The sequence below is a fragment of the Perognathus longimembris genome, chromosome 3 (genome assembly GCF_023159225.1).
Source record: "Perognathus longimembris pacificus isolate PPM17 chromosome 3, ASM2315922v1, whole genome shotgun sequence".
NCBI classification, from domain to species: domain Eukaryota; kingdom Metazoa; phylum Chordata; class Mammalia; order Rodentia; family Heteromyidae; genus Perognathus; species Perognathus longimembris.
Window position 1 is genome coordinate 68,081,115 of NC_063163.1, and position 25,690 is coordinate 68,106,804.

The window sequence follows — 25,690 nt, forward strand, 5'->3', positions numbered from 1 at the left end:
AGGGAATGGGGGAATTTGGACACATGAATGGCCAAGTCTCTCTGCTGGTGGTCCTAAATTCACAGGTGTTGGAAGCCACAGCCAAGGGCTGATGGAGTCCTGAGCATTGCTGGGGTACCAGTGTCCTGCTGGACAGAAACAGGGCACCTGGGCCCAGAGAAAGGGCCTCCTGTGGCCTGGGGTGGGGTGGGCGGGCGTGGATGCCAAGTGTGCTCATGCAGCTGGGTCTCCTCGCCAGGGAAACAAAGCACAAATCAGGGGCCAGAAAATGCTCACAGCCGCCATTCCTGTGAGTGCTCAATAATGGGCAGCCATTGTGTCCCTCCATCTCACCCTGACCTCCCTGAGCTTCACCCTCAGCTGGCCTCAGGGAATCTGAGCTTGTCGGGATTACAGGTGTGCACTACCACACCTCGGCTCTGCCCACATCTCTGTTCATCCACTGAAATGATGAGAACCCCATCCCATCTCTCCCCTGTCCAACAACATCCATAGCTTGCTATTGTCTGGCCTTGGCCCAGGTCTAACCCCCAGCGCCCTTGCACACACAATCCCCTCTGCTCAGACTTTCTTGGTTGTTTTGGGCATGCACGTACACATGTGTGTGAGAGAGCGAGCGCACCAGTACTGGGACTAGAATTTAGGGCCTCACTCTCACTGGCTTCTTCACTCAATGTTGGTGCTCTATCACTTGAACCACCATTTGCACTTCCTGCTTTTTTAATGGTTAATTGGAGGATACTCTCACAGACTTTCCTGCCCTGGCGGGCTTTGAATCATAATTCTCAGATCTCAGCTTCCTGAGTAGCTAGAATGACCAGAGTGAGCCATCATGGCTGGGGGCTATTTACTGTATTAATTTCTCTTGTTTCTCTCCAACCCTCCTTCTCTCCAAAGGTCAATGGGTTGGGAGGGATCCCTGGCACCCAACTCTAACCTGACCCACAGCTGCCGGATACTTAATAAAATGTTGAGCATTTGCCTCCCTCCTCCCCCCAAGGTAGGGCTAGTAGCTCCACAGTCTTGCCAGGCCCAGAGACACCTAGCAAGCTTCCCCAGAGTCACACAGCAAGGCCCTGGGGGTGGTCGCTTTGTGGCTGTGGTTCCGAAGCCACTCTGGCCACATCCCAGGCCCCGTGCCAAGTCACCCACTCACTTCTCCTAAGCCACAACTGGGGAACCCACTGTTAACCACGAAGAGGCCCGCCCACTGAGTTGCCAACAGGCACAGGATGGCCTGGCAGAGGACGGAGGAGAGGGAGCCAGGCTAGATCTCGAGAGGGGAGGTGGGAATGGGGGGTGAAGGGCACTGAGGGGGCAGAGGCACAGGGCAGAGCTGAGATGGAAAGGCAGGAGGAGGAGGAGAAGGCAATGGCCCAAGTTCAAGGGCACAATCTGGCCTGGCCAGCAGCCAGCAAACAGGGGTTCAGGGGGCCTAGGGGTGGGTGGGAGGGGACACAGGAGGGGCAGCCAGCAAAGAGACAGAGAAACAGCTCTTCAATGAAGCACCACCAGCTGGGGAGAAGGAAGAAGGGGAAGACAGAGACACAACCCCTAGACAGCAGAGGCCAATGGGGGAAGAGGGGGGAGGAAAAGGCAGGGTCTACAATAGAAGATTGCCAGTCAATTGCCAGACACTTTTATGTGTATGTGCCAGTCCTGGAACTTGAACTCAGGGCCTTGAGGCTGTCCCTGAGCTCCCATTTGTTCAAGGCTATTGGTCTACCACTTGAGCCACAGCGCCACTTCCTCCAGTTCCGGCTTTTTTCTCTGATTTATTGGAGATAAGACTTTTCCTTCCCTGGGGCTGGCTTTGAAGTGGGATCCTCAGGTCTCAGCCTCCTGAGCAGCTAGGACGGCAGGTGTGAGCCAGGGCACGGTAGCAATGAACTTTTGTCAGGCTTTTGTGCAGAAGGAGGCTCAAAGGGAAGATAGAGGCAGGGCAGACGCCAGTGGGGAGGATTGGAATGGGGGCTGCAGGAACAGTGCCTTCCTGGCAGAAGGCAAGGTCAGATGCTCGGCCCACACAGGGTCACTGGGTCATACTGGGAACAAAGAAGCCAAGAAAGGCAGGACAGGGTGTCCATCCCCACCCCTCCTTCAGCTGGCTTGCTAGACGCAGGTTGGTCCCCCAACATTCAGGTCCTCCTTCTCCTACCCATCACTGGGTCCAGAATCCTCTTTTGTTCTTGCACCCAGAATGGTTTTATCTTCTTTGGATCCCAATTGCTAAGCTGTGTGACCTTTCACAAGTTGCTTGGTGTCTCTGAGCTTCCTTTTCCCCCCTTCACCTACATCCAAGGAGTGAAAATATTTACTCAGTTGCTGCGCCCTGGTGGCTCAGGCCTGTAATCCCAGCCTCTAAGGAGGCTGAGATCTGATGCAAACTCCAAGCCAGCCCAAGCAAGAAAGTCTGAGGCTCTAGTAAGCAGCAAAAAGCTAGAAGTGGAGCTGTGGTTAAGGAGGACAGAGCACCAGCTTTGAGTGAAAAAGCTAAAGGACAGTACCCAGGCTCTGAGTTTAAGTTCCACTACTAGCATAAAATAATAATAGTGATCATAATTATTAATAACAATTGAGTCCAAGCTGATTGGCCAAGACACCCCAATTTCTCTGGTAGCTCACAAGAGGACAACAGTCCCTTAGCAGAAGGGCAGCCACCCCGCTGAGGCCTTGCTGCCTGTGTAGGGCCTCAGTTTCCCCATCTGCACAATGGGAGGAAAGAGCTGTCAAGGTGTCTAGGGGTCTCCTGCCAGGTGATGCCCTACCTGGCTGGGAATGGGGTGAGGAGGGGACCCTCAAGCTGTAGGGATGGGTGAAGAGGGGGCGGGGCCTCCCACAACTCAGGCACCAGGAAGGGGCGAAGGTCTGGAGAGTGGGCACGCCCTGATGAAGCATGGCCAGGGATGTGATTAGCTCCCTATCCCCCCTCCCCCTGTCAGTCCTCCTCCCCACCAAGTCTCCCCTAGCCCTACTCCTCCCCTCAGTCCCCCTCTACTTCCCCTCCTCTCTCCCCTCCCCCTCTTAGTCCTCCTCCTCCTCCTCCTCCTCCCCTCTCAGCCTCCCCTAGCCCTGCTCCTCCCCTCCCCCTCCCAGTCCTCCCCTCCTCCCTCCACCTCATTAGGCAGCACCGCTGGGCTCATTAGCGGATCAATTAGCCGCTGTCCCTGTAGAGCCTGGGGCTGTGGAGGGGGGCGGGGAGGAGGGGGAAGGGGGGCTCGGCCATGCCCCTCCCCCCACCCCACCGGAACCCGCAGGGTGGGAGGGGGCAGAGCCCCACAGTAGGTGTCCTGGGTGGCCCCCCTCCTGCACAGATCCCCCCACTGCCCCCAGTCCTGGTGCTGAGGACTGGCTGGGCAGAGGGTCCAGAGCCAGCCTAGCCCGGAGGGGCCCCCAGGTGCGGGTGAGGCCCTTTCACCTGCACCAACCACCTTGCAAAGCGAAGCCCTGGAAGAAGCCAGGGGCACCGACAGCACCCCGCGGGCCATGGGAGGAAGGGCCAGTATTGAACCCTCCCAGCAGGCCAGGCCCAGGGAAGAGGCCTGCCAGGCTGGCCCAGGCCCATCCCAGGAGCCCACCAGGCCCATCCCCTGTACCCAGGACATGTGCCAAGGTCCCAAGGTGAGCTGCTGAGTCCCAGCTGCAGGGCTGAGGCCGGTGCGCATGCCTGCCATACCAGCCACTCAAGAGGCTGAGATCTGAGGACCCGGTTCAAAGCCAGCCCAGACAGTAAAGTCCTTGAGATTCTTATCTCCAATGAACCACCAAAAAGCCAAAAGTGGAGCTGTGGCTCAAGTGCTAGTCTTGAGCAATTCTTTTGCTCAGGGATAACACCCAGGCCCCGAGTTGAAGTCCCAGGACTGGCAAAAAAACAAACAAACAAAAAACTAAGGTACAGCACCCAGGTCTAGGGCTCAAACTTGAAGAAAGAAGAATGAGCAAATTGCAAATGGTTTGGACTGTTAGAAGGTGACCAGCTTCTTAATGATGGAATCATGACTGAACTTGGTAGAGGAACCCATGTTCACCCCAGCCTGTTTATTTTTTTGCTGATCATGGCCTGGGTGCTGTCCCTGAGCTCTTTTGCTCAAGGCTAGGACTCCACCACTGAGCCACAACACCATTTCCAGCTTTCTGGTGGCTCACTGGAGATAAGTGTCTCCTGGACTCTCGGGCCTAGGCTGGCTTTTTGAGGAATCCCCCCCAGGCTGGATGCCTCACTGGGCCTAGGTGCCCAACCACCAAGGCAGGGGCTCCTCGGCGCTGCCTCCCTTGCCTGTTTCCGGGCCTAGAGGCGCGTTCTTGGGGCTCCCTCCTGGGTGGGCAGGTGGAATAATTTGCGGGGACCCTGAAAGGCTCTGCCCTTAGGAGAAAGATTCAGGAGGTGTTGTCCCTAAAATGTTCACGTAGAGCCAGGTGTGGCAGTGCACACCTGTAATCCCCACACCAGGAAGGCTGAGGACAGCCTAGGCTATCTTTAGACAGGGTCTCACACACATCTGTAATCCTTGCCTCAGGAGGCTGTCCTGAAGACTGCCAGGATCTGGGAGCTCACACCTGTCATCCTAGCTACTCAGGAGGCTGAGATCTGAGGACCTCAGTTCAAAGCCAGCCCAGACAGGAAAGTCCTTGATATTCTTATCTCCAATGAACCACCAGAAAACCAAAAGTGGTAGAGTGTAAGCCTTAGAGGGGGGAAAAAAAAAACAAAGAGCTTAGGGACAGCACCCAGGCTGAGTTCAAGACACACACACACACACACACACAGAGTCTGACTGAACTTTGTGTTGTGTGACCTCTAGTCTCAGAACACTCTTTCTGGGTCAAGGTATCAAAGGCACAGGAGACAACACTTTGAAGCCTTGGGGTACCATCCTGGAGGGTGCCTGGCAGTGGGAGCCCCACACCCTTGGGGGAAGGGGTGCCCTCAACACAGACACGCACAGCAGCCAACCTTCTGGGATGTTTATTTGCAAGGCACAGCTAAGATCGCTGTCAGTACAGACGTCCGCGTGGCAGAGACTAAACCGCACACCAGGAAAGACAGGGAGGGAAGCAAGAAAAATCGTGATTGAAGAAAAAAACAAAATGAAAACGAAAACCAAGACAACTTTAGAACCCTCATTTTTATTGGAGAAGGGGAGCAGGACAAGGTGGGGTGCTGGGCCCCAGCCCCCCAACCCTTTTTGTTTTGCAGGCGAGGAGGGAACCTGGGGGGGCGGCGCTGTGTTTGAAGCTAGCAGAGGAAGTGAGGGGGTGGGGGAGGGGGACGGCAGAGCTGGGGTGCCCAGGGCTTGGGGGATGGGCAGCGACCATCGTGAACATGCAGGGCCAGGGCGCCCCAGCAGTGGCCGTGTGATGGGCGTGAGTGTGAATCGAATCAGGGAAGATGCTGAGCACTGAAGGGTGTTTTTGAGGCCCTTGACCCCTGCCTTGCCAATGGGCTCCCCTCACCTGGCCAGGTGGTCCTCAGGGGGGAGGCAAGTGGGAGAGCTGGGCGGGGGGGAACTGGGGTGCCACGTGAACATGGACCATGACAACGACCATAAATACGAAACCGGAGATGGGAGCCCTTCAGAGCTAGCCCCGCTCCCTGCGCCCCTGCCTCAGTTTCCCCGCATGCCCGTGCTCCCCTCCCCTGACCCCGCCCCTGCCCGCTAGTCGGATTTGTCGCCGTCATCCTCCTGGTGGGCGTCGCCGTCATGGCCGTTCTTGTCCTCCTTGGAGAGATGCGCCTGCGAGCCCAGTGCCGACAGCGACAGCAGCCCAGTGCCCGCGCTCACAGCTGGCAGCGACGGCGGCTGCAGCCCCACGGGCAGTGGCGTCAAGGGCAGCGCCAGGGCCTGCAGCTGGGACAGCTGGTGTGCCTGCAGCTGCTGCTGCTCAGGGGAAAGAGGGGACGGGGTGCCTCAGCCACCAGGGCTGCCTTGGGGGGCCACACCCAGTCACCCACCTGCCCCACCTCTCCCTGGCACCTACTCGGATAATGGAGTTCAGCTCCGGAGCGGTGACCTGCTTGGCCCTCTCAATGGCTCCCAGAACCTGCTGCTGGTGCTGGTGTGGGAAAGAGAGGGGGATGGTACTGAATGCAAGACCTCACCCCACATCAGCCCATGGCAACCCCTCTCCTTACGCAGGGAATTCTACCATGAGCCGGGTATGCATCTAGGCTCAAAACACACACACACACACACACCCAACACACACACGCGCGCTTTTTTTTTTTTGGCACACTTCTCTCTGAACATGTATCTTTTATCTCCAGGATGCACCAATCTTACCCCCATCTGCCTTTTTTTTTTTTGGCCAGCCCTGGGCCTTGGACTCAGGGCCTGCACACTGTCCCTGAGCTTCTTTTTGCTCAAGGCTAGCACTCTGCCACTTGAGCCACAGCGCCACTTCTGGCCATTTTTTTTTCTATATATGTGGTGCTGGGGAATCAAACCCAGGGCTTCATGTATACGAGGCAAGCACTCTTGCCACTAGGCCATATCCTCAGCCCCCACCAATCTCCCTTTTTGCCTTGGCTGCGAAGAAGCTCCTTCTCAAGGAAAGCCCAAATAAGAAAGGCCCATGCTGGTCCAGAGCGACACCAGGCTCTGCTCACCTCCTGGGACAGGTAAGGAAGGACCTGGGCACAGATCCCATTGAGCCGCTTCACGATTTCCGCCTGGAACAGAGGAGTCAGAGTCCCACGGGGAACGGGGGGGGGGGGGGGGGGAGGGAGAGAGGGAGCGTTAAGAGAATCATCTACTCTGCATGGCCTGGAGAAGGAGGTCCCAGTCAGTGTCTCCCCTTTCCCCTCCTCTTCAGCACAGGGAAGATGGGGCGGGGGGGGGGGGGAGGAGTTGGGAGCCCAGTGTGGTGGTCCGCGCCTGTAATCCCGGCACTGGGGAGGACTGAAACAGGAGGATCAGAGTTCCAGGCTACACAGTGAGATCTTGGCTCCCCCATCCCCAGCACTGCACAAAATAAGAGGGGGAAGGGGGCTTGGGATCACCTGAGCGGCCTTGAGGTGGGGGGGGGTGGAGAGGGAGGAAGATGAGGGATAGGAAACAAAGCTTACCTGTTTGTGCATCTCGATGTTCAAGCCATAGGACATCTCATAGTACTGTATTGGGGAGACAGAGACGGGCAAGTGGGTGAGGCAGGAAATGGGACAGCCAGGGGGCAGATGGGAGAGACCAAGACAGGAAGAGACTCCCTGGTAGCCCAGCCATGGGACAGGTCTGGGGCTGCAGGCTGGGCCTACGTCCACCCCACACTCCAGCCACCTCATCCATTATCCACATCTTCTCAGCCACTAAGCCCAGACGGCCTTCCTCTTTCTTATCAACAAGGCAGGAGTCCAGCCCCAGCTCCAGCTCTGGTTCTGCCCCCATCCTATCTTGCTAGGAATCCTCTCCTGGCTCCTTACTATCCCTGGGGGAGAACATTACTTTCCTTCACAGCTCTTTGTACGTGGTTTCTTTAGGCTCTACCCAAGCAGGCTCTTACTCATACTTAAAAACCTCAGCTTCCATGTCCCATGTGCCTAACAAAACCTTCCTGAAGACAGTAACCCACCCACCCCCAGCCCCTCATCCTGCAGTGCCAGGTCCCTCTCCGGGACCCCAATCCTATTGCTACTGGTCACCGGCAGACTGCTGGAAGGGGTGAGGGGAGGAGAGCACCAGGGATGGGAATGTAGAAATCACCCCCTAGAGCAGAATTGCAAGTAGGTGCTCAAAACAGAGTCCAGCTAGGACCAGTGGTGGCTCACGCCTGTCATCCTAGCTACTCAGGAGGCTGAAATCTGAGGATTGTGATTCAAAGCCAGCCAGGGCAGGAAAGTCCATGAGACTTATCTACAAGGAACCACCAAAAAACCAGGTGTAGTGTTGTGGCTCAAAGGGTTAGAGCACTAGCCTTGAGTGAAAGAGCTCAGGGACAGCGCCCAGGCCAAGTTCAAGCCGCCCCAAGCCCCACAAAAACAAAATGAAACATGGGGTCCCAGTGGGCCTCCCGTGGGGCCTGACACCCAGGGGTTAAGCCAGGCCCCATGCACCCAATGGCTCCCTCCCCGCCCCTCCCACGTCAGTTCCTGGCTGTGACATCCACGCCCCTCCCCCGTGGCCACGGAGGCCAGCCAGGCAGCCAGCAGGCTGGGCTTGGCGGTTTGGTACCTCAACCACTGCCTGGGCGCAGGGCCAGGCCTGGCACAGCGCCAGCGGTGGCACAGCGTGCAGAGCCTGGCGAAGCGGCAGCAGCCAAGGCCCCCCACCTCGGACCCCCGGGCCTCACCATGACATAGTGTCGCTGCATCTCCGACTTCTCGCTGGCCAGCTTGTCACACTCCAGCTTCAGGCTGGGGAAGGCCAAGGGGGAGACTCAGATCAGTGGGTTGGGGGCCCCCTCCCCACAAGCCAAGGCATGTCCCTCACCCCCCTTACAGTCAAGATACACACACTATTTCTGTGGTGTGGGGGTTTGAACTCAGGGCCTTGCCCCCACTGGGCTGCCTCGCCTGTGGCAGGAGAGATCCAGGTCCTGACCAGACCACACCTTCAGCTTCCTCCCTTCCTTTTTGTGCCAGTGTTGGGGATCTATTACAGGAAACTAGGAATGACTGGGTCCCAGTGGCTCACTCACGCCTGGCATCTTAGCCATTCAGGAGGCTGAGATCTGAGGATCGCAGTTCAAAGCCAACCTGGGCAGAAAAGTCCCCAGGAGACTCATCTCCAATGAACCACTCCAAAGCTGCAAGTGGCGCTGTGGCTCAAGTGATAGAGTACAGAGGCTCGGGGACAGCAAGCACCCAGGCCGTGAGTTCAACACCCACAACTGACAAAAGAAAAAACCCCACACTCTTGGAGATCTGTCAGTAGAAAAAGGAAATTGGTAATGGAAGTTATCAAGTCAGCACAGGTGCTCTCCCAACCACCAAGGACATCAGCCCAGAATACTCGCTCATGCCCTCATTCCCAGATGATGCAATAGACAGAGGCTCAGAGTGGGTGAGGAGGAGACTCAAGGTCACACAGCCCGGAAGCCACTTCCATGCTCAGACATAAATAGAAACAGCCTGGGTCGGTGAAGTTCACCTCTGGGTTGGACTCCCAAGGAGTCCTGGCTCCACTGGGGCGGGGGGAGTGATTTCCCTGGGGCAGGAGTTTTAAGATCGGGGAGAGGCAACTCCTGGCCCCAAACTCTAGGGGTTCAAAGCTCCAGTCTGCTAGTTCTATGCTGTGTAGTCCCAACACCCCAGAAGCCTGCCCATTCACTCCACTACAATGCAGGGAACTAGAGTTGGGGCCCTAAAGGCCCCCCTAATTTTTCTCATCTACTAATGTTTAAAAAAAAGTTCTCTTTGCTGGGGATATGGCCTAGTGGCAAGAGTGCTTGCCTTGTATACATGAGGCCCTGGGTTCGATTCCCCAGCACCACATGTATAGAAAATGGCCAGAAGTGGCGCTGTGGCTCAAGTGGCAGAGTGCTAGCCTTGAGCAAAAAGAAGCCAGGGACAGTGCTCAGGCCCTGAGTCCAAGCCCCAGGACTGGCAAAAAAAAAAAAAAAAATCTCTTGTGAAGCCAGGTGCTGATGGCTCATGCCTGTAATCCTACTCAGAAGACTGAGATCTGAGGGAGATCTCAGTTCAAGGCCAGCCGGAACAGGAAAGCCCTTGAGACTTTCATCTCCAATTAATCAGCAAAAAGCCAGAAGTGGCACTGTGGCTCAATCTAGCCTTGAGCAAAAACTTCAGAGACCAGGCCCAGAGTTCAAGCCCCAGGACTGATATGACTCCTCCAAAAAACAAAATAAAATAAATAAATCTCTCACTGCTGAGTACTCACTGAGTTTGTCTATATGTGTATGCATGTCTGCATGCACCGAGTTTTACTACCAGAACTGGGAGAGGAAAAACAAAATCAGACACTTTCATTCCATATCCTGGAATTGTGGTCTTGTTTTAACAAGCCTCTGGATGCCTTGGGCCTGCCAAGATCTTTTCTGTGTGCCCTGAATCTTTAGGACCCCCCTTTTCACACATAGTGGGAAGCCCCCCAAGGGGGAGGCACCAAGGCTCAAAGATCAGAGAGGTGATTTGTTTCTGGAGGTCACACAGCAATGTGTGGTCAGCGGAGCTGGAACAGGACAACCACGGGGCTTAGCAGGAAGTGGGCAAGGAGCCAGGGGCCTGCTGGGCAAAGCCTAGAAGCTTCTACAGCAGGAGATGGGAATCAGGGTCCAGGAGCCTAATTCATCAGTCTCTCAGTTTCTTTATCTTTGAAATAGTCTAAAAAAATGAGCCAGTCCCTGGTGTCTTTTGCCTGTAATCCTAGCTATTCAGGAGGCTCCAATCTGAGGATCATGGTTCAAAGCTAGCCTGGGCTGAAAAGTCCCCATGAGACTATTTCCAACTAACCACTCAAAAGCCGGAAGGGGTGGTGGCTAAAGTGGTAGAGCACCAGCCTTGAGCAAAAGAGCTCAGGGGCAGCACTCAGACCCTTCAAGCCCCAGGGACCTGCACAAAATAAATGACAAAAGAGATAAGGCCCCCAAATGAAGCACTAAGAGGCCCAAGTAGATTCTTAGCACATGAAACACACACATAGCCCAGGCTGTGGATGTCTAAATTAACTAATCTTGCCCTTTCTCCTTGGGGAAAACCAAGAGTGACCCCTTCCCCCACGCTCCTGCAGTGGGGGCTGGCATTCTGAAGTAGGGGAACACAGCTGGGAGCCCAGGCTTGGTGTGTTCTTGCTGTGCACCTGAGGGAATTCCCCAACCTCTCAGTGCTCAGGGAAATTTTTTTCCTCCCTTTGAAACTCTGCACCCAGGAAGTATGTGGAAAGCCGGGAACCTTTCCCTCAAAACTGGGCACAGAGAAAATCGGGGGCTGTGTCTTGGAGAAAAAACTAAGGTTGGAGGCCTGGCCCTATTTAATTTTTTGCAAGCTGGCCTGCTGCCAATCGGCCAACCCATGGGCCTCTTCTCGGTATAAAGGGGGACGACTCCGGGCCCCACCAGGCCCACCGCTTGTTTGCTGCTTGAGATGAGGTCTCTTCAACTTTTTGCTAAGGGCTGGCTTCCTAACCGCTGAGATTACAGGTGTGAGTCCCGAGGCCGGCCCTTCACTCATCTACTTGGGTTTTTCTCCTTCTGGAATATGCACTTGGGGTGGATACTGGGAGGTGTTTTGCCCACGTCTGACTGGAGGGGAGGCCTCGCCCACCCCCGTCTCCCCGTGGGCCCCGGCTCACCTGTGGTACTGAGCCTGCAACAGCTGGAACTCGTCCTTGATGCGGTCACAGGAGTCGGAGGTGGTGAACTTGAGCTGCTGGGGGAGGTGCGAGGAGCCCTGCGGCAGGAGGGGGGGTCAGCAGCCCCCACCCCCTCTACACCCCTCCCCCAGCTGCCTGGCGCCCATCCCCCCCCTGCCCCACTTCCTGGGCCGCTGTTTACCGCCCAGGGCGCCCAACCAGCCTCCACCCTCCCACCGCGACCCGGCCGGCCGGGCCTCCAGGCAGGGGGTGCACAGTGGGGGGTGACCCCCCTAGAGAGCCCAGGGGGTCACAAACAAGCAGCCCCCTGTACCCCCCAACCTCCGGTGGGGTCTGGGGGAGTCCTCCCCAAATTTGGTTGAGGGGGGGGAGAAATCAAGGCCTTGCAAACACCCTGGTAGGAAGCGTCCTGGCTCAGCACCCCAAATCTTCCGGGATGGGGGGGTTCCCATCCCGGATTTCCAGCGTCCTTCCTCCAGATCATGCCCGTCCGGGGCAGAGGGCGGGTACCCCTCCTCGGATCGACCCCCCCCCCCCACCTCCGACTTGCTCCACCCTAGAAAGGGCCTGGCGGGGCTCCCGGGGCGCCCAGGCCTGAGGCCAAGGCCGCCGGAACCCGGCTGCGGCTAGAGGCCCGAGCCGGAGGGGCCTCGGCCTGCAAGGGGAGTCGGGGACGCTGGGCCCGGAAGACGGGGTACTGGGGTGTTGAGGAGCCAGCGCAGGGGGCGCTGGGCCTGAAGGCGGAGGAGGAACCGGGCCTGGGAGTTTGGGGGACGCCGAGGTGGAGGGGTCTCAGAGGGGATGGGAGCTGAGCGCGGTGACCGGGAGAAGGGGGTTAGGGGGGACCGGAGGACAGCCGGGAACCGGAGACGCAGGGCCCAGGATCCGTGTGCGTGGCTGGCATGGGGGGGGGGGCACGCAAGGCCCGGGATGGGGACGCAGGACCAGAACGGGGGCGCAGGGCCCAGGACGGGGGCGCAGAGCCAGATGAGAGGACCAGAGCCGAGAACGGGGGTGTAGGGCCGGATTAGGAGCTCAGGGCCCGGGACGGAGATGCAAGGCCGGATTGGAGGCTTAGGGCCCGGGACTGGGGTGCAGGGCCAGATTGGGGGCGCATGGCTGGACTGGGGGCTCACGGCCCGGGACTAGGGTACAGGGCCGGAATGAGGGCGCAGGGCTCGGAACGGGGGGTGGTGCAGGGCCGGATTGGGAGCGCAGGGCCCGGGACTGGGGTGCATGGCCGGATTGGGGGCCCAGGGCCCGGGACGGGGGTGCAGGGCCGGATTGGGGGCGCTCGGCGGGCGCAGGCCGCGGTTGGGGGTACAAGCCCGGGGCCCCGCTTACCGAATGCCTGCTTTGTGGAAACATCATGTCAGTCGCGGCGGGGGGCGCGGGTTGCGCCCCGACTGCGCGCCCCGACTCAGGCTGTTCGGGGCGCCGGGCGGCCGCGCCTTTGTCCCGGCGCCTATCGGCAGCTCCGGGGGCCGCTCGCTGCGCCCCCTCCCGCGCCCGGCCCCGGCGCGCCCCGCGCCCCGCCCGCCGCCCGCCCGCCGCCCGCCCGCCCGCTCCTATTGTCTAATGGCGGCGACGCCGGCGGAGGCCGCGGCTCGGCTGCTGCGGACGCTCGAGCTCCACCTGCCGCCGCTGCCGCCGCCGCCGCCGCCGCGCGCGCGCGCGCCACCGAGGAGGGGAACGCGCGCGCGCCGCCGTGGAGAGACCGCGCGTGCGCGCCGCCGAGGAGGGACGCGCGTGCGTGCCCGCCCCCCCCCCCCCCCCCGGCGGCCACGCCGCCGCCTGCGCGGTGACCTTGGCGCGCGCCCCGCCCCCGGGGGACGGGGAGAGGGAGGAGACGCTGGGGGAGGGGGAGGAGACCCCCGGCCCCAGGGGCGGGGCTCCTCACCTGCACCCTCACATTCATTCACCTCATGGGGCGCCCGCCTACTGTGTGCCAGGCCAGGCGCCAGGCCTCTGGGTCCTTGGCAACCAGAGGGTGGGAGCCAGGCCCCTGGCAGAACAGGCCTTGGAGTCATCCCAGCTACTCTGAAGATGGAGATGTGAGAATCTCGGTTCAAAGCCAGCCCGGAAGGGAAAGTCCATGGATTGTGCCTCAAAGTGGTAGAGCACTACCTTGAGCAAGAAATTAGCTGGGAACTGAGCCCAGGCCCGGAATTCAACCCCATGGCTGACAGGGTGGGGGTAGGTATGGAGGAGTAAAAGTGTGGGGGGCGTGGGGTGGGGTGGTGTCCATCAGGAAGTGTAGTGTTAAAGGCTGAGTCTGGGTGGGGATCAGGGAGGCCCCAGCAAACAGCTTCCCAGAGGGCTTGGAACAGCAAGTGCAAAGGCCCTGAGCCAGGCAGGTGAAGAGAAAAGGATTCTTTTCTGGTTAACAACCAGCTGGCAAATGGCTGCCTGCCTCCAAGATGAATTGAACTTGTTTGGTCTCAGGAGGAATGGAGTTAATGGAGTTAAAACCCAAGGGCTGAGCTTAGCTCTGGTGCTCACACATGTCATCCTAGCTACTCAGCAGACAGAGATCTGAGGATCATGGTTCAAAGCCAGCCTGGGCTGGGAAGTCCTTGAGACTCTTATCTCCAATGAACCAATAAAAAGCCAGAAGTGGAGCTGTGGCTCAAGTGGCAGAATGCCAAGCCTTAATAAGCAAAAAGGAGTGAAAGTCCTCAGCCCCTGAGTTTAAGCCCCAGTACTGGCACAAATAAAGTCTTTTCTTTCCTTTTTTTTTGTTTATATTGTTATGATAAAGGTGATGTACAGAGGGGTTACAGTTACATAAATCTGGTAAAGAGTACATTTATTTTTGGACAAGGTCACCCTTTCTTTCCTTTTATTTTGGACACAGTCTTGCTGTGCAGACCAGACTGCCCTGAAACTTAGCATCTTCCCGCCCAGGGCTGGAATTAAAGGCCTGTGTCACCATACTTGGATAATATTTTTGAAAATGCAACTTCGTTTTCAAAAGCTAGATGCTGATAGGCACTGTGGCCCGGAATCCCAGCACTCAGGGGTCTGAAGAAGAAAGATCTTAAGTTCTAGATCACCCAGGGCTGCACATAGAGACCGTGCCTCAAGAAAAGAAAAAAAACAACTTAAGTCTGAGGTACATGGGGCTGGGGACTTCCTGAGCCCAGGAGGTCAAGACCAGCATAGTGAGACCTGTGTCCAAAGAGGGAAAATAATTGTAATGCAAAAATAAATAAGTATTCTGGGTGCTAGTGACTCAAGCCTTTTATCTTCACTACTTAGGAGGCTGAGATGTGAGGATCATGGTTCAAAGCCAGCCCAGGCAAGAATGCCCATGAGACTATCTCCAGTTAACCACCAAAAATCCCAAAATGGAGCTCAAGTGGTAGAGCACCAATCTTGAGTGAAAAAGCTCAGGGACAGCATGTAGGCCCCAAGTTCAGGTCCTGGTAGTGGGACACACACACACACACACACATACACACACACACACATCCTAGAGGCCATTTCTCAGGGCAGGCTACATCTCAGCCTCCACCCTGGCCTTCATTCTGTGTAACAGGGCAGCCTGGCCATTACTCAGAGGCTGAAGGGGAAATAGGTGCTATAGAGCAGGGCAGTACTTGTGCCCGCCCCCAGTGTGTCCCCCCTCCCTGCCCCAAGCTGTCATTTCTTCATTCTCAGTGAGCATCTACCATGTGCCTGGTTCTAAGTGGAGCTTTTGTGTGTGTGTGTGTGTGTGTGTGTGTGTGTGTGTGTGTGTCTTGGGGCTTAAAGTCAGTGCCTGGGCACTGTCCCTTAAGCTTCTTTGCTCAAGGCCAGTGCTCTATCACTTGAGCCATACCTCTGCTTCTGGCTTTTTGGTGGTTCATTGGAGATAAGAGTCTTCACAGGCTTTGAACCTCCATTCTTAGATCTCAGCCTTGTGAGTAGCTGGGATTACAGGCATGAGCTCAGTCTGACATTTACCTCTCCATCTTCCTTTCCCAGCCTCCTCAGTGCTAGGAGGACTGCTGTATGCCTCCACCCCTGTCTTCTGGGCATGGACTGAATATGTAGGAAGTCAGGCCTGGCTGTATCCAGGACTAGAACGTCACCATGAGGACCATGCCTGTCTGCACTCTGCTTTGCTGCCTCGACTTCATTCTTGACCTGCCCCCCCAGGCCACCATCCGGCCTCCTTCCTGACCACTGGAGACTTTCATGACCCAGCTCGGCCCTCCATGCAATTCCTTCTGCTTCATTTCAACATGGCTGATTGCTCATTCCCATTGGCCAAGCTTAAAACATGTGACTTCTCTGTCTAGGCTGGCTTTGAACTGGGATCCTCAGACCATAACTCTTTTTTTTTTTTTGGCCAGTCCTGGGCCTTGGACTCAGGGCCTGAGCACTGTCCCTGGCTTCTTCCCGCTCAAGGCTAGCACTCTGCCACTTGAGCCACAGCGCCGCTTCTGGCCGTTTTCTGTATATGTGGTGCTGGGGAATCGAACCTAGGGCCTCCTGTATCCGAGGCAGGCACTCTTGCCACTAGGCTATATCCCCAGCCCAGACCATAACTCCTGAGTAGCTAGGATCACAGGAGTGGGCTACTGATGGAAAGCTTTGGTTGTTGGTGGTGGTAGTGGTGGCCATGGGGCTTGAACTCAGGGCCTGGGTGCTGTCCCTGAGCTTTTTTGCCCAAGGCTAGTGCTCTATCACTTGGAGCCACCACTCTACTTCTGGTTTCCTGGTGGTTCATTGGACATGAGTCACACAGCTGCCTGGCCTGGCTTCAAACTACAATCCTCAGATCTCTTAGGCTCCTGAGTAGCTAGGATGACAGGCATGTACCACTGGTACCTGGCACTTTATTTTATTTTAGAGTCAGGATCTTATTATGTGGCCCTGGAACTCTGAGGCCTCCTGCCTGTGATCCCAGCTACTCAGGGGGCTGAGATCTGGAGGGTTGAGGTTTGAAGCCAGCCCAGGCAGGAAAGTCTGTGAGACTTTTATCTCCAGTGAAACACCAAAACAGCCGGAAGTGGAGCTGTGGCTCAAGTGATAGAGTATTAGCTGTTAGGATTTATGAAACAGAGAGAGAGAGAGAGAAAGAGAGAGAGAGAGAGAGAGAGAGAGAGAGAGAGAGAGAGAGAGAGAGAGAGAGAGAGAGAGACGAACAAAGAGGAGACTGAAGTAAAAGAGGAAACCGATCTGATCAGATGAGATGAAGCTTTACTAAGCTTTGAAGAGGGTCACCCCGAATAGAGGTCAGGTTAATAAGATGGTGTGCCAGGGCCAGGGAGGATTGGTGGAGCTAAGCCAGGAGCAGGAAACTTGCTGCTGGCAGCAAGGGCAGTGGGGGCTTGTTCATCACGCCTCGGTGGGTGCGCACAGCATGTCCTCTTCTGAGAAAAAGGTCAGGGCTGGGGTTTTTTACCCAAGGAAGGCAGCTCAGAACCACAGACTTCCTACCATTGGAGATCCTGAAGGGGTAATAAAACGATGAGAGGTGTGGTGCTAGATATATGTCTGGCTAGATAGATGGGTGATGAAAAAGGGGCAAGGGAGGGGCTTTTCCTCTCAGGTCTCTGAGGTTAAGAGGTTAAGGGGCCAGGAATGTGGCTCAGCAGTGTCTAGCATGCCTGAAGCCCTGGGTTCAATTCCTCAGCACCACATAAACAGAAAAAGCCAGAAGTGGCGCTGTGGCTCAAGTGGTAGAGTGCTAGCCTTGAGCAAAAAGAAGCCAGGGACAGTGCTCAAGCCCTGAGTTCAAGCGCCAGGACTGGCAAAAATTTATGTGTTTGTGTATGCATATATATGTATGTATATATATATATATATCAGGAAATTTATGTGTTTGTGTATGCATATATGCATATATATATGTATGTATATATATATATATCAGGAAAGTTCAAAGAAGGAAAATGATGGCTAAAGGGGTGAGAAACATCAGAAGCCAGGAGACCTAAGCCCAACCCTGTCCCCCTTGGCTATGGGCCTTTGTGTCTCCTGCATTCCAGTCAGTCCTGTGATTGTGGGATCCCCCACCCACCCTAACTGATTTACATGGAAGCAGCACTCTTCCTTCAAGAACAGGCCGAGGAGTTCCCCCCCACCCTTTTTTTGATTCTGCCATGAGAAAATCCAGTCCCCCTCGGTTCAGTAATACCACTGCTGTGAGAGAAAACTTGATTTTGTTGGTGATGACCAAGGTGCCCACTCCCAGCCATCCCAAGCCAAGTCCAGCCATTATACCCAGCCCCATCACTAGGGCTGTAATTGGATCACCCTATTTATTTTTTGCCAACCATGGTACATGAGGGTCCCCCAGGCAAAGAAGGCCTCTGGCCAGGACAGAAGACAGCTACAGGGTTTGCTGGAGAGATTTCCCTTCCTTCCTTCCTTCCTTCCTTCCTTCCTTCCTTCCTTCCTTCCTTCCTTCCTTCTTTCCTTTCTCTCTCTTTTTCTTTCTTTCTCCTTTTTTGTCGGTTGTGGGGCTTGAACTCAGGGCCTGGGCGCTGCCCCTAAGCTCTTTTGCTGAAGCACTACCACTTGAGCCACAGAGCCACTTCCCTTTTTCTGGTGGTTCATTGGAGATAAGAGTCTCAGGGACTTTCCTGCCTGGGCTGGCTTTGAAACCACAATACTTAGACCTCAGCCTCCCAAGTAGCTAGGACAACAGATGTGAGCCTCTAGCGCTTGGCTCCGAGATTCTCAAAAGCTCCAATTACCCACCAGAAAGCTAGAAGGGGGGCTGTGATTCAAATGGTCTCTGATCTGGAGGTGGGAATGAAGGACAGGAAGAGGTGAGATCAGAAGAGGAAAGGACAGGAAGAGGAAAAGAGACCAAGGCAGACTTAAATCTGAGTATACTGGTTAGGTCAATATAGATCTCAGACAAGACCTACCACTCTCCCTAACACACACACACACACACACACGGCAATGGTGACTGGCTCTGACATTGCTATCCAGGAGAAAGAAAAAAGAGAAGGAGAGCCATTAGTCTGTGGCTTGCACCTGTCAACCTAGCTACTCAGGAGGCTGAGATCTGAGGATCATGGTTCGAAGCCAATCCGAGCAGAAAAGTTGGTGAGACACTTATCGCCAATAAACCACCAAAACCCCCAAAAGTGGTGCTGTAGCTCAAAGTGGCAAAGCACTGGCCTTGAGCAAAAGAGCTCAGGGTCAGGGCCCAGGCCCTGAGTTCAAAGCCCAGGACAAGCAAAAAATAAAAGAAAAAGAAACAAACTCAATGCTGAGATTACAGTCTTGTGTCACCGCACTCAGCCTCATTTACTTCCTAGGCATCCATTTTGTACATGGGGAGTTAAGGCTGAGCGAGAGTCCTCAGCCTGTGTCCACAGCTGCCCAGGGACCTCCAAACAAGGAGCGTAGGTTTTTGTGTTTTTTTTGCTAGCACTTTCCTTCTTCCCCGAGGCTCAGCTGTACCCCTGGGAGCCTGGCATCCTCAGGCATGGGTCCCTGGGGTGGATATTTAAGTGCTTTTAAAGTGGGGCCTCGTATTCCTGGAGCAGGGTGGTAATTAGGAGGCTGCCTCCATCTGGGCGTGTCTCTGGAGAGATGGGGGAAATATTTGGGGACCTTAGGGAACCAGGAGACATGGCTGCTGGCTGCCTGTCCTCCCGTGCAGACACCCCAGGCCAGCCCCAGCTCTGCCTCTGGTTGGCTGTGTCTCTGAACTAGCGGCTGTCCTCCTCTGGGCCTCGACTTTCCCATCTGTCTAATGAACACATGCAAATGTACCTCAGCTCTCCCAGGACTGGGACCTCCATCTTGGGTTCCTGGTCCCAAGCAGTACCCCAGTGACACTTCCACACACAGTAAAATCATCGGTGTCCCATGAAACTCCTTTCTGTTCTGTTTGTTCCTTCTTTCTTTCCTTTTTTGCCGGTCCTGGGGCTTGCACTCAGGGCCTGGGCCCTGTCCCTGGCTTCTTTTTGCTTAAGGCTGGCACTATGCCACTTGAGCCACAGTGCCTTCAGCACACATCTGTAATCCTAGCTACTCAGGAAACTGAGATCTGAGGATTGTGGTTTGAAGCCAGCCTGGGCAGGAAAGTCCAGGAGACTTATCTCCAATGAACCACCAAAAAGCCTAAAGTGAACCTATGACTCAAATGGTAGAGCACCATCCTTGAGTGAAAAAAATAAAGGTCTGCGCCCAGGCTCTAACTTTAAGTCCCAAGACTAGCAACCTCCCCCCCCCAACCAAAAAAAAAAAAAGGAAAGGAAAGGAAAGATCTTTCATGCAGCTCATCCTGGCTTGGAATTTGAAATCCTTCTGCTTCCGCTCCCCTGTGCTGGGATTACAGGCATGCACTGCCACACTCAACTTGGAACGTCTATTCTTTTTTTTTTTTTCACCTATGGTACTGAAGTTTAAACTCTGGGTCTACCATCGAGCCATGATCCTACCACTTAAGCCCTGTCCCTTGTAATGGGGTCCGAGGGGGGGGGGCGGATTCACCATCCCACCAAGAGTCCACCACTCAGAGACAGTGTCAAGTAAAAGGATGGGTTTATTGGGGAAGTAAAAAGTGAACTGACTGGCCAGGGTCATGGTCCAGACTCAGGAGCTGAAACTGCTACCATAAAAAGCAGGCTGGCTGACCAGGGCCGCAGCCCAGACTCGGGAGCTAGGAACCATGCGCCCCAGGTGGGGTTATAAAGGCAAATACCACATGGTCAAGTTTGCCATGTTATGCCCAGATTGGGGGGGTCCCAAAGACCACCAAGGAGCCGATTCTGATGCAAAACATGAGAGTTTTGTTGCAAGCTTGAGCCTGGACTCACAACCTTCACAGATGCAGTGGATCTGGATTGAGAGCCCCGACCCTTTAGTTAACAGGGTTTTTATAGGATTTTCAGGGACATTTTATGTGTCATAGCATCACTCAGCAAATCATATCATACCCTGGGAAAGTCATAAAATTATCCTTTTTTTTTCTTTTAACCAGTCCTGGCACTTGAACTCAGGGCCTGAGCACTGTCCCTGGCTTCTTTTTGCTCAAGGCTAGCACTCTACCACTTGAGCCACACTGCCATTTCTGGATTTTTCTATATATGTGGTGCTGAGGAATTGAACTCAGGGCTTCATGTATGCGAGGCAAACACTCTACCACTAAGCCACATTCCCAGCCCATAGTCATAAAATGGTCTGATGGCGGGAATGGACCTGACATGGGGTTGATGCTTTCTAAAATGGGCTTAAGCGGATGGTGACAAGGGTGTTGACCCAGTTATCTATCACTAAAGGGCCATCAAGATGCTGGGAGTATGGCCTAGTGGTAGAGTGCTTGCCTCTTATACATGAAGCCCTGGTTTCGATTCCTCAGCACCACATATATAGAAAATGGCCAGAAGTGGCGCTGTGGCTCAAGTGGCAGAGTGCTAGCCTTGAGCAAAAGGAAGCCAGGGACAGTGCTCAGGCCCTGAGTTCAATACCCAGGACTGGCAAAACACAAAACAAACTAAAGGGTCACCTGGAACTTTAGGTATTTCCTGCCATCTGTTGATTAGCTGCTGCTAGGGAGTTTACCGTAAAGGGGGTTGTTGACACATTTCCTAGACTTTGGGCTCAAAGAGAGCTACTGATACATTACTTAGTAATGCCTTAACAAGATGGAGTCTAAAACCAAAGATGACTGTATTGTGTTCAGGCTTCTCATTCCCCGCCTCTCTTGTGACTAAGGGAGCCAATCATGGTCCCTTGATCCTAAAGGGGAGCTGATGGGCGAAGATCCTCCATCTTCTGTAACTTCTTCAGCCTGACTCAGGGGTGTTGATCTTACCTAGCCAGGAACTTATAACCTTAATCTACAGACTCTTTTACCAGCTCAAAATTAAACTATCTCCCCATTTGACAAACTTAGCTTTACTACCCACTATCGCAGATGACCTGCAAGTTTCTGCCCAGTTACAAAGTAGACAGACATGGGCGTTAGAAAGGCAGGCTTACAAACTATTCTCCTAGGACGTCCCGGCTCTGATTAACTTTTGAAGGGCCAAACACTAGTGACTCTAAGATCCGACACCATCTCTGCCATCCAGGCAGTGGCTCACTGTCTCTGGATGCTCTACTACTTTTGTCCCAGGAGTGATTTTTCCATGCTGAGGTAAATGCACCTTTGGCATTTCACTTGGTCCATCGCTGGTCTTGGACTCAGGGCCTGAGTGCTGCCCCTCAGCTCTCCAGCTCAAGGCTAGCACTCTGCCACTTTGAGCTCCACACAACTCACAACTCTGTTCCCAGCATTCCGATTAGAGACAGACTCTCACAGGGACCTCTTTCTGCCCGGGCTGGCTGTGAACTGCCGATCATGAGTCTGTATATAAGGCCACTTTACTCCAATTAAAGCAACAAGAAGGTCCTCACAGAAGTAGTTTTTAAGCATGCTCTATCCTGGAACTAATGGGGCATGATCTTGGAAAAGATGCAAAGGGTAGGGATTTTAATTCCATGCTTTTCTCCTCCAGAGGTGGGTATTGAGCCCTGAGCACCATCAATTGTACTGTACTAATTTGTTCCTTTACAAATGTGACTAACCTATTTAGCATACACAGTCCTATGGTTAACACAAGCAAAAGCACAATAAGTGGTCCCATCAAGGTTGAAACTAAAGTTGTTAACCAAGGAAAATAGTTAAACATGGATTCAAACCATCCTTGTTGTTGTTCCTGCTCCCACTATCTTTTGGCCAATCCTTCTGAAACCTTGGCCATTGAATTCTTGACTACTCTTATGGTCTACATAAGAACAACATTCTTCCTTTAAGGCAGCATGTAACTCCCCTCCCCGCTCCTCCCTCCCACCCCCCTCCCTCTGCAAAAGCAGATCTAGTCCTCCTCTATTTTGCAACACTACCTTGGATAGGGGAGTAAGTGAGGTCTGTAAGTGGGAGATGCCAGTTTCCAATCTTTCTATATTCATGTCTATGGCCGATCTCAAACTATTGTAATGTTTGTTCTGGAGAGTCAAGGCTGCAATCCTTGTGCCGGCTCCCACTGCCCCTAAACCCAGGAGGAAGGATAGTGTCAAGGCAGTCACAGGTTCTTTTTCTGTTCCCGCAGGTCTCTAGAGGAATCTAGCTTTTGATATATCTCTTCCTCCTTATGATAATTTAACTGGGGCATTAGTTGCACCAGCACACAAAAGTCTTGGGTTTCATTAAGGAACTTACTGTGGACATATGGTATGAGTCCAGAGGAACAGGCCCACCACCTCTCCTCTCGGGGAATGGGGGCAGCACATATACATCTGACCCGACTAATTATTTGGACTGGTTACAACTATGTTGGTAATGGTTGAGGGCCTGTCCTACACACAGTTCTTGTCCCGACACAGACTGGAGGGTAAACCCGACCCCTTCTTTCTGTTTCCATTGGCACTGTTCAGTTTTCCTTGCCTCCATGATGTTACCTACTATAAAGGGAGGTTTAATATCATAGCATAGCCAGCAGGACTTTGCCAACTCTGGCTGGGAGGCATTGATTACTTGGAAGGTGCTTGCTAATAGGTTCCATAAGGGGTCTTGGTCCCTGTTACAGGGTCCAGGGTGGGGAGGTTCCACATCCCCCCAAGAGTCCACCACTCAGAGACAGTCTCAAGCAGAAAGATTAGTTTATTGGGTAAGCAAAACGCAAACTGCCTGGCCAGGGCCACAGACTCGGGAGCTGCCACCATGCACCTGAGTAGACCTCAACTTGGGGGTTTATAAAGGTAAAAGCGGGGCTGGGAATATGGCCTAGTGGCAAGAGTGCTTGCCTTGTATACATGAAGCCCTGGGTTCCATTCCTCAACATCACATATATAGAAAATGGCCAGAAGTGGCACTGTGGCTCAAGTGGCAGGGTGCTAGCCTTGAGCAAAAAGAAGCCACGGACAGTGCTCAAGCTCTGAGTTCAAGCCCCAGGACTGGCAACACAACAACAACAAAAAAAAAACACCTCAGTAATGTCCAGCCACAAACAGTCCTCAAAGCCCCAGGACTGGCAAAAATAAAAATAAAGGTAAAAGTGTAGCCCAGATTTAGGGGGCAAGCCATTTACAGAAGCAGAATTTTGGGGTCAGGTTGACCTAATCTACTGCCCCCAACATTTCCTACCATGTTTCCCTAATCAAGATGGAATCAGCTCTGCTCCCTACAACAGTCCCCCTTTCCAAAGGATGGGGGAGGAGGGCTAAGAAGCATGCCCTTTCCAGTGGGCCCAGTAGCTTGATTGGGTTTAGCTGGCTCTTGCCCAAAGGCCTTGGTGGGGCCTATTTCTTGCGGGGGTGTCAAGGGGATCATAGAAAGTTTTAAGTGAATAAGGAAGCCTGGGTCATAGATATTAGGGTTATATATCCGGAGGCCCCAAGTCTTTCCCTTTTCCCATCCAGGGGCTACTTTACCTTCCGGGGTGAAGCTCAGTCGTATTCGGGACTTTGACCTGCTTACCCTATGGAATTTGACTAGGTCCTTTTCTTTTGGTTTCCACCCAGTCCACCAACGTATAGAAGTTACACAACTCCAGGAGGCGCAGAAGAAGTCCGCTGACCCACCACATTCTTTTCCTCGTCCTTCCTCTGGGCATGTATACCAGGTATCTCCTCCACACTGGGGCAGCCACTGTTCTTTCCATTTCTTTCCCGCCACTAAACACATGTCAAAGGTCAAATCAGGAAACCAGGTGACCCGGGGCCCGATTCTGGATGCAAGAAGGTAAACTTCCCCCGTATGCCCATTAGTAATCGTCCAGGTCCAATTAGAAGGGGCATAGGGGCTGGCACCTACCACAGGCCAAATAAACACTAATAACATAAACATTATGCCGTCTTAGGTAGGCAGTGTATCTTAAGTTTTAAGGGATTGTCCTTAGCTCGGGAAACTTGTCCCTTCTGAGCAGGGATGAAGTCCTTCTTTACTGCAAGTGGGTCTGCCAGCTGGGCGTGGGTGTAGTGGACCCAGGAAGCGACTTCGTCCACTTTGAGAACGGTGGGTGTGGTCAGGATTACCAGGAACAGTCCCTTCCTTCCAGGTTCCGGGTTTCCCTGGCGATGCCGCGTAGACCCAGTCCCGGGGCGAAAGCGATAGGGTTCAGGGGGAGGTCCTGTGTCATAGAGGGCCTTCAGTTTTGGCCAAACATCCTGGTGGGCCCACTGCAGGGCCCTGAGAGAGGACAAAAGCTCAGAATCATCAAATTCACTCAACGAACGAGATTGCAGATTAGGAATAATGGGAAGTGGTCTCCCAACCATGATTTCAAAAAGAATTAATCCTGTTTTATAAGGAGAGTTATGCACTCTGTAGAGGGCCTATGGAAGAAGAGACACCCAGTCTCCTCCAGTCTCCGTGGTCAATTTAGTCAGGATCTCTTTTAGAGTACCTGCCCCGAGCTTTGGGACCTGTATGCACAATGTAATTTCCAATCAGCCCCAGGAACTCTTACTAGGTTCTGTATTACCTTAGATACAAAAGCAGGTGTGTTATCTGATCCTATCATTACTGGAAGGCCATATGTGGGTAGGATGTCTTCTAGCAGCTTCTTAGCTACCGTTTTCACTGTCTCATGCTTGGGAGGGAATGCCTGTACCCATCCTGAAAAAGTACCTATGAAAACTAACAAATATTTGTATCTGTTACTTTCCAGGCTTAACTTCAGTGAAGTACACTTCCCAGTATGCCCCCAGCTTGTCTCCTCTCTGTCTAGACCCGGGGTTTGGTGTATTCCGGGTCTTGTAGCAGGCTTTGCATTCAGCTACAATCTGTTCAGTCTTGGAATTAGCATCCCTGATTTTTATTTTTTGCATGTCAAACAAGGTCTTCCATCTTCTTGGTGCCCATATGAGTGGAGCGGAGCATCTTAAGTAACACTTGCTTCCCCAGCTTCTCCGGGCGAATCACCCTACAGTCAGCTGCTTGCCACCACCCATGTAAGCTGTGTCATAGGCAGCTTTCTTTTTTGGCCAGTCCTGGGCCTTGGACTCAGGGCCTGAGCACTGTCCCTGGCTTCTTTTTGCTCAAGGCTAGCACTCTGCCACTTGAGCCACAGCGCCACTTCTGGCCATTTTCTGTATATGTGGTACTGGGGAATTGAACCCAGGGCCTCATGTATAGGAGGCAAGCACTCTTGCCACTAGGCTATATCCCCAGCCCATAGGCAGCTTTTTTTAAAAATTAAATTTTATTGACAAGGTGTTATGCAAAGGGGGTATAGTTACATAATAAGGTAATGAGTACATTTCTTGTCTTATTTGTTACACCCTCGTTTTTCTTTCCCTTCCCTAGTTCAGGTAAGCGTATATACTATATCCAGTGTAACAAAATCACATACAGTAACCAAGTAGGGTACACCAAAGGAAATTCACCTAGAACATTAAACGTAACAACAACAATAGAATCCTCCTGTGTCCTTGTCTTGGAGTTCTTTTTGCTTATCCTTGTCTTATATGATCATGTGTAC

General features: G+C 53.8%; 1 protein-coding gene and 1 long non-coding RNA gene across 2 annotated transcripts; one reads left to right on the forward strand and one right to left on the reverse strand.

Moving 5' to 3' along the window:
* Positions 1-5,107: 5,107 nt before the first annotated feature.
* Positions 5,108-12,884, reverse strand: Tle5 (TLE family member 5, transcriptional modulator). Its single transcript, XM_048342068.1, has 7 exons — positions 12,609-12,884; positions 11,244-11,341; positions 8,284-8,347; positions 7,067-7,111; positions 6,608-6,670; positions 5,980-6,054; positions 5,108-5,879 (listed from the first exon to the last, which is right to left on the reverse strand). The coding sequence occupies exons 1-7, from the start codon at positions 12,633-12,635 to the stop codon at positions 5,658-5,660; spliced, it is 594 nt and encodes a 197-aa protein (XP_048198025.1). The 5' UTR covers positions 12,636-12,884; the 3' UTR covers positions 5,108-5,657.
* On the forward strand, positions 10,417-25,690 carry LOC125348663. Its single transcript, XR_007210398.1, has 3 exons — positions 10,417-10,427; positions 25,087-25,094; positions 25,436-25,690. It is a non-coding gene; the product is annotated as an uncharacterized LOC125348663 (long non-coding RNA).

Bases quoted from the DNA above. Each gene is read 5' to 3' on its own strand.
- Tle5 (XM_048342068.1), bottom strand. From the start codon at position 12,635: ATGATGTTTCCACAAAGCAGGCATTCG. The intron at 11,342-12,608 runs GTAAGCGGGGCC...CTCCTGCCGCAG, and splicing joins TTCCACAAAGCAGGCATTCG to GGCTCCTCGCACCTCCCCCA. The intron at 6,671-7,066 runs GTAAGCTTTGTT...CCTCTGTTCCAG, and splicing joins ACATCGAGATGCACAAACAG to GCGGAAATCGTGAAGCGGCT.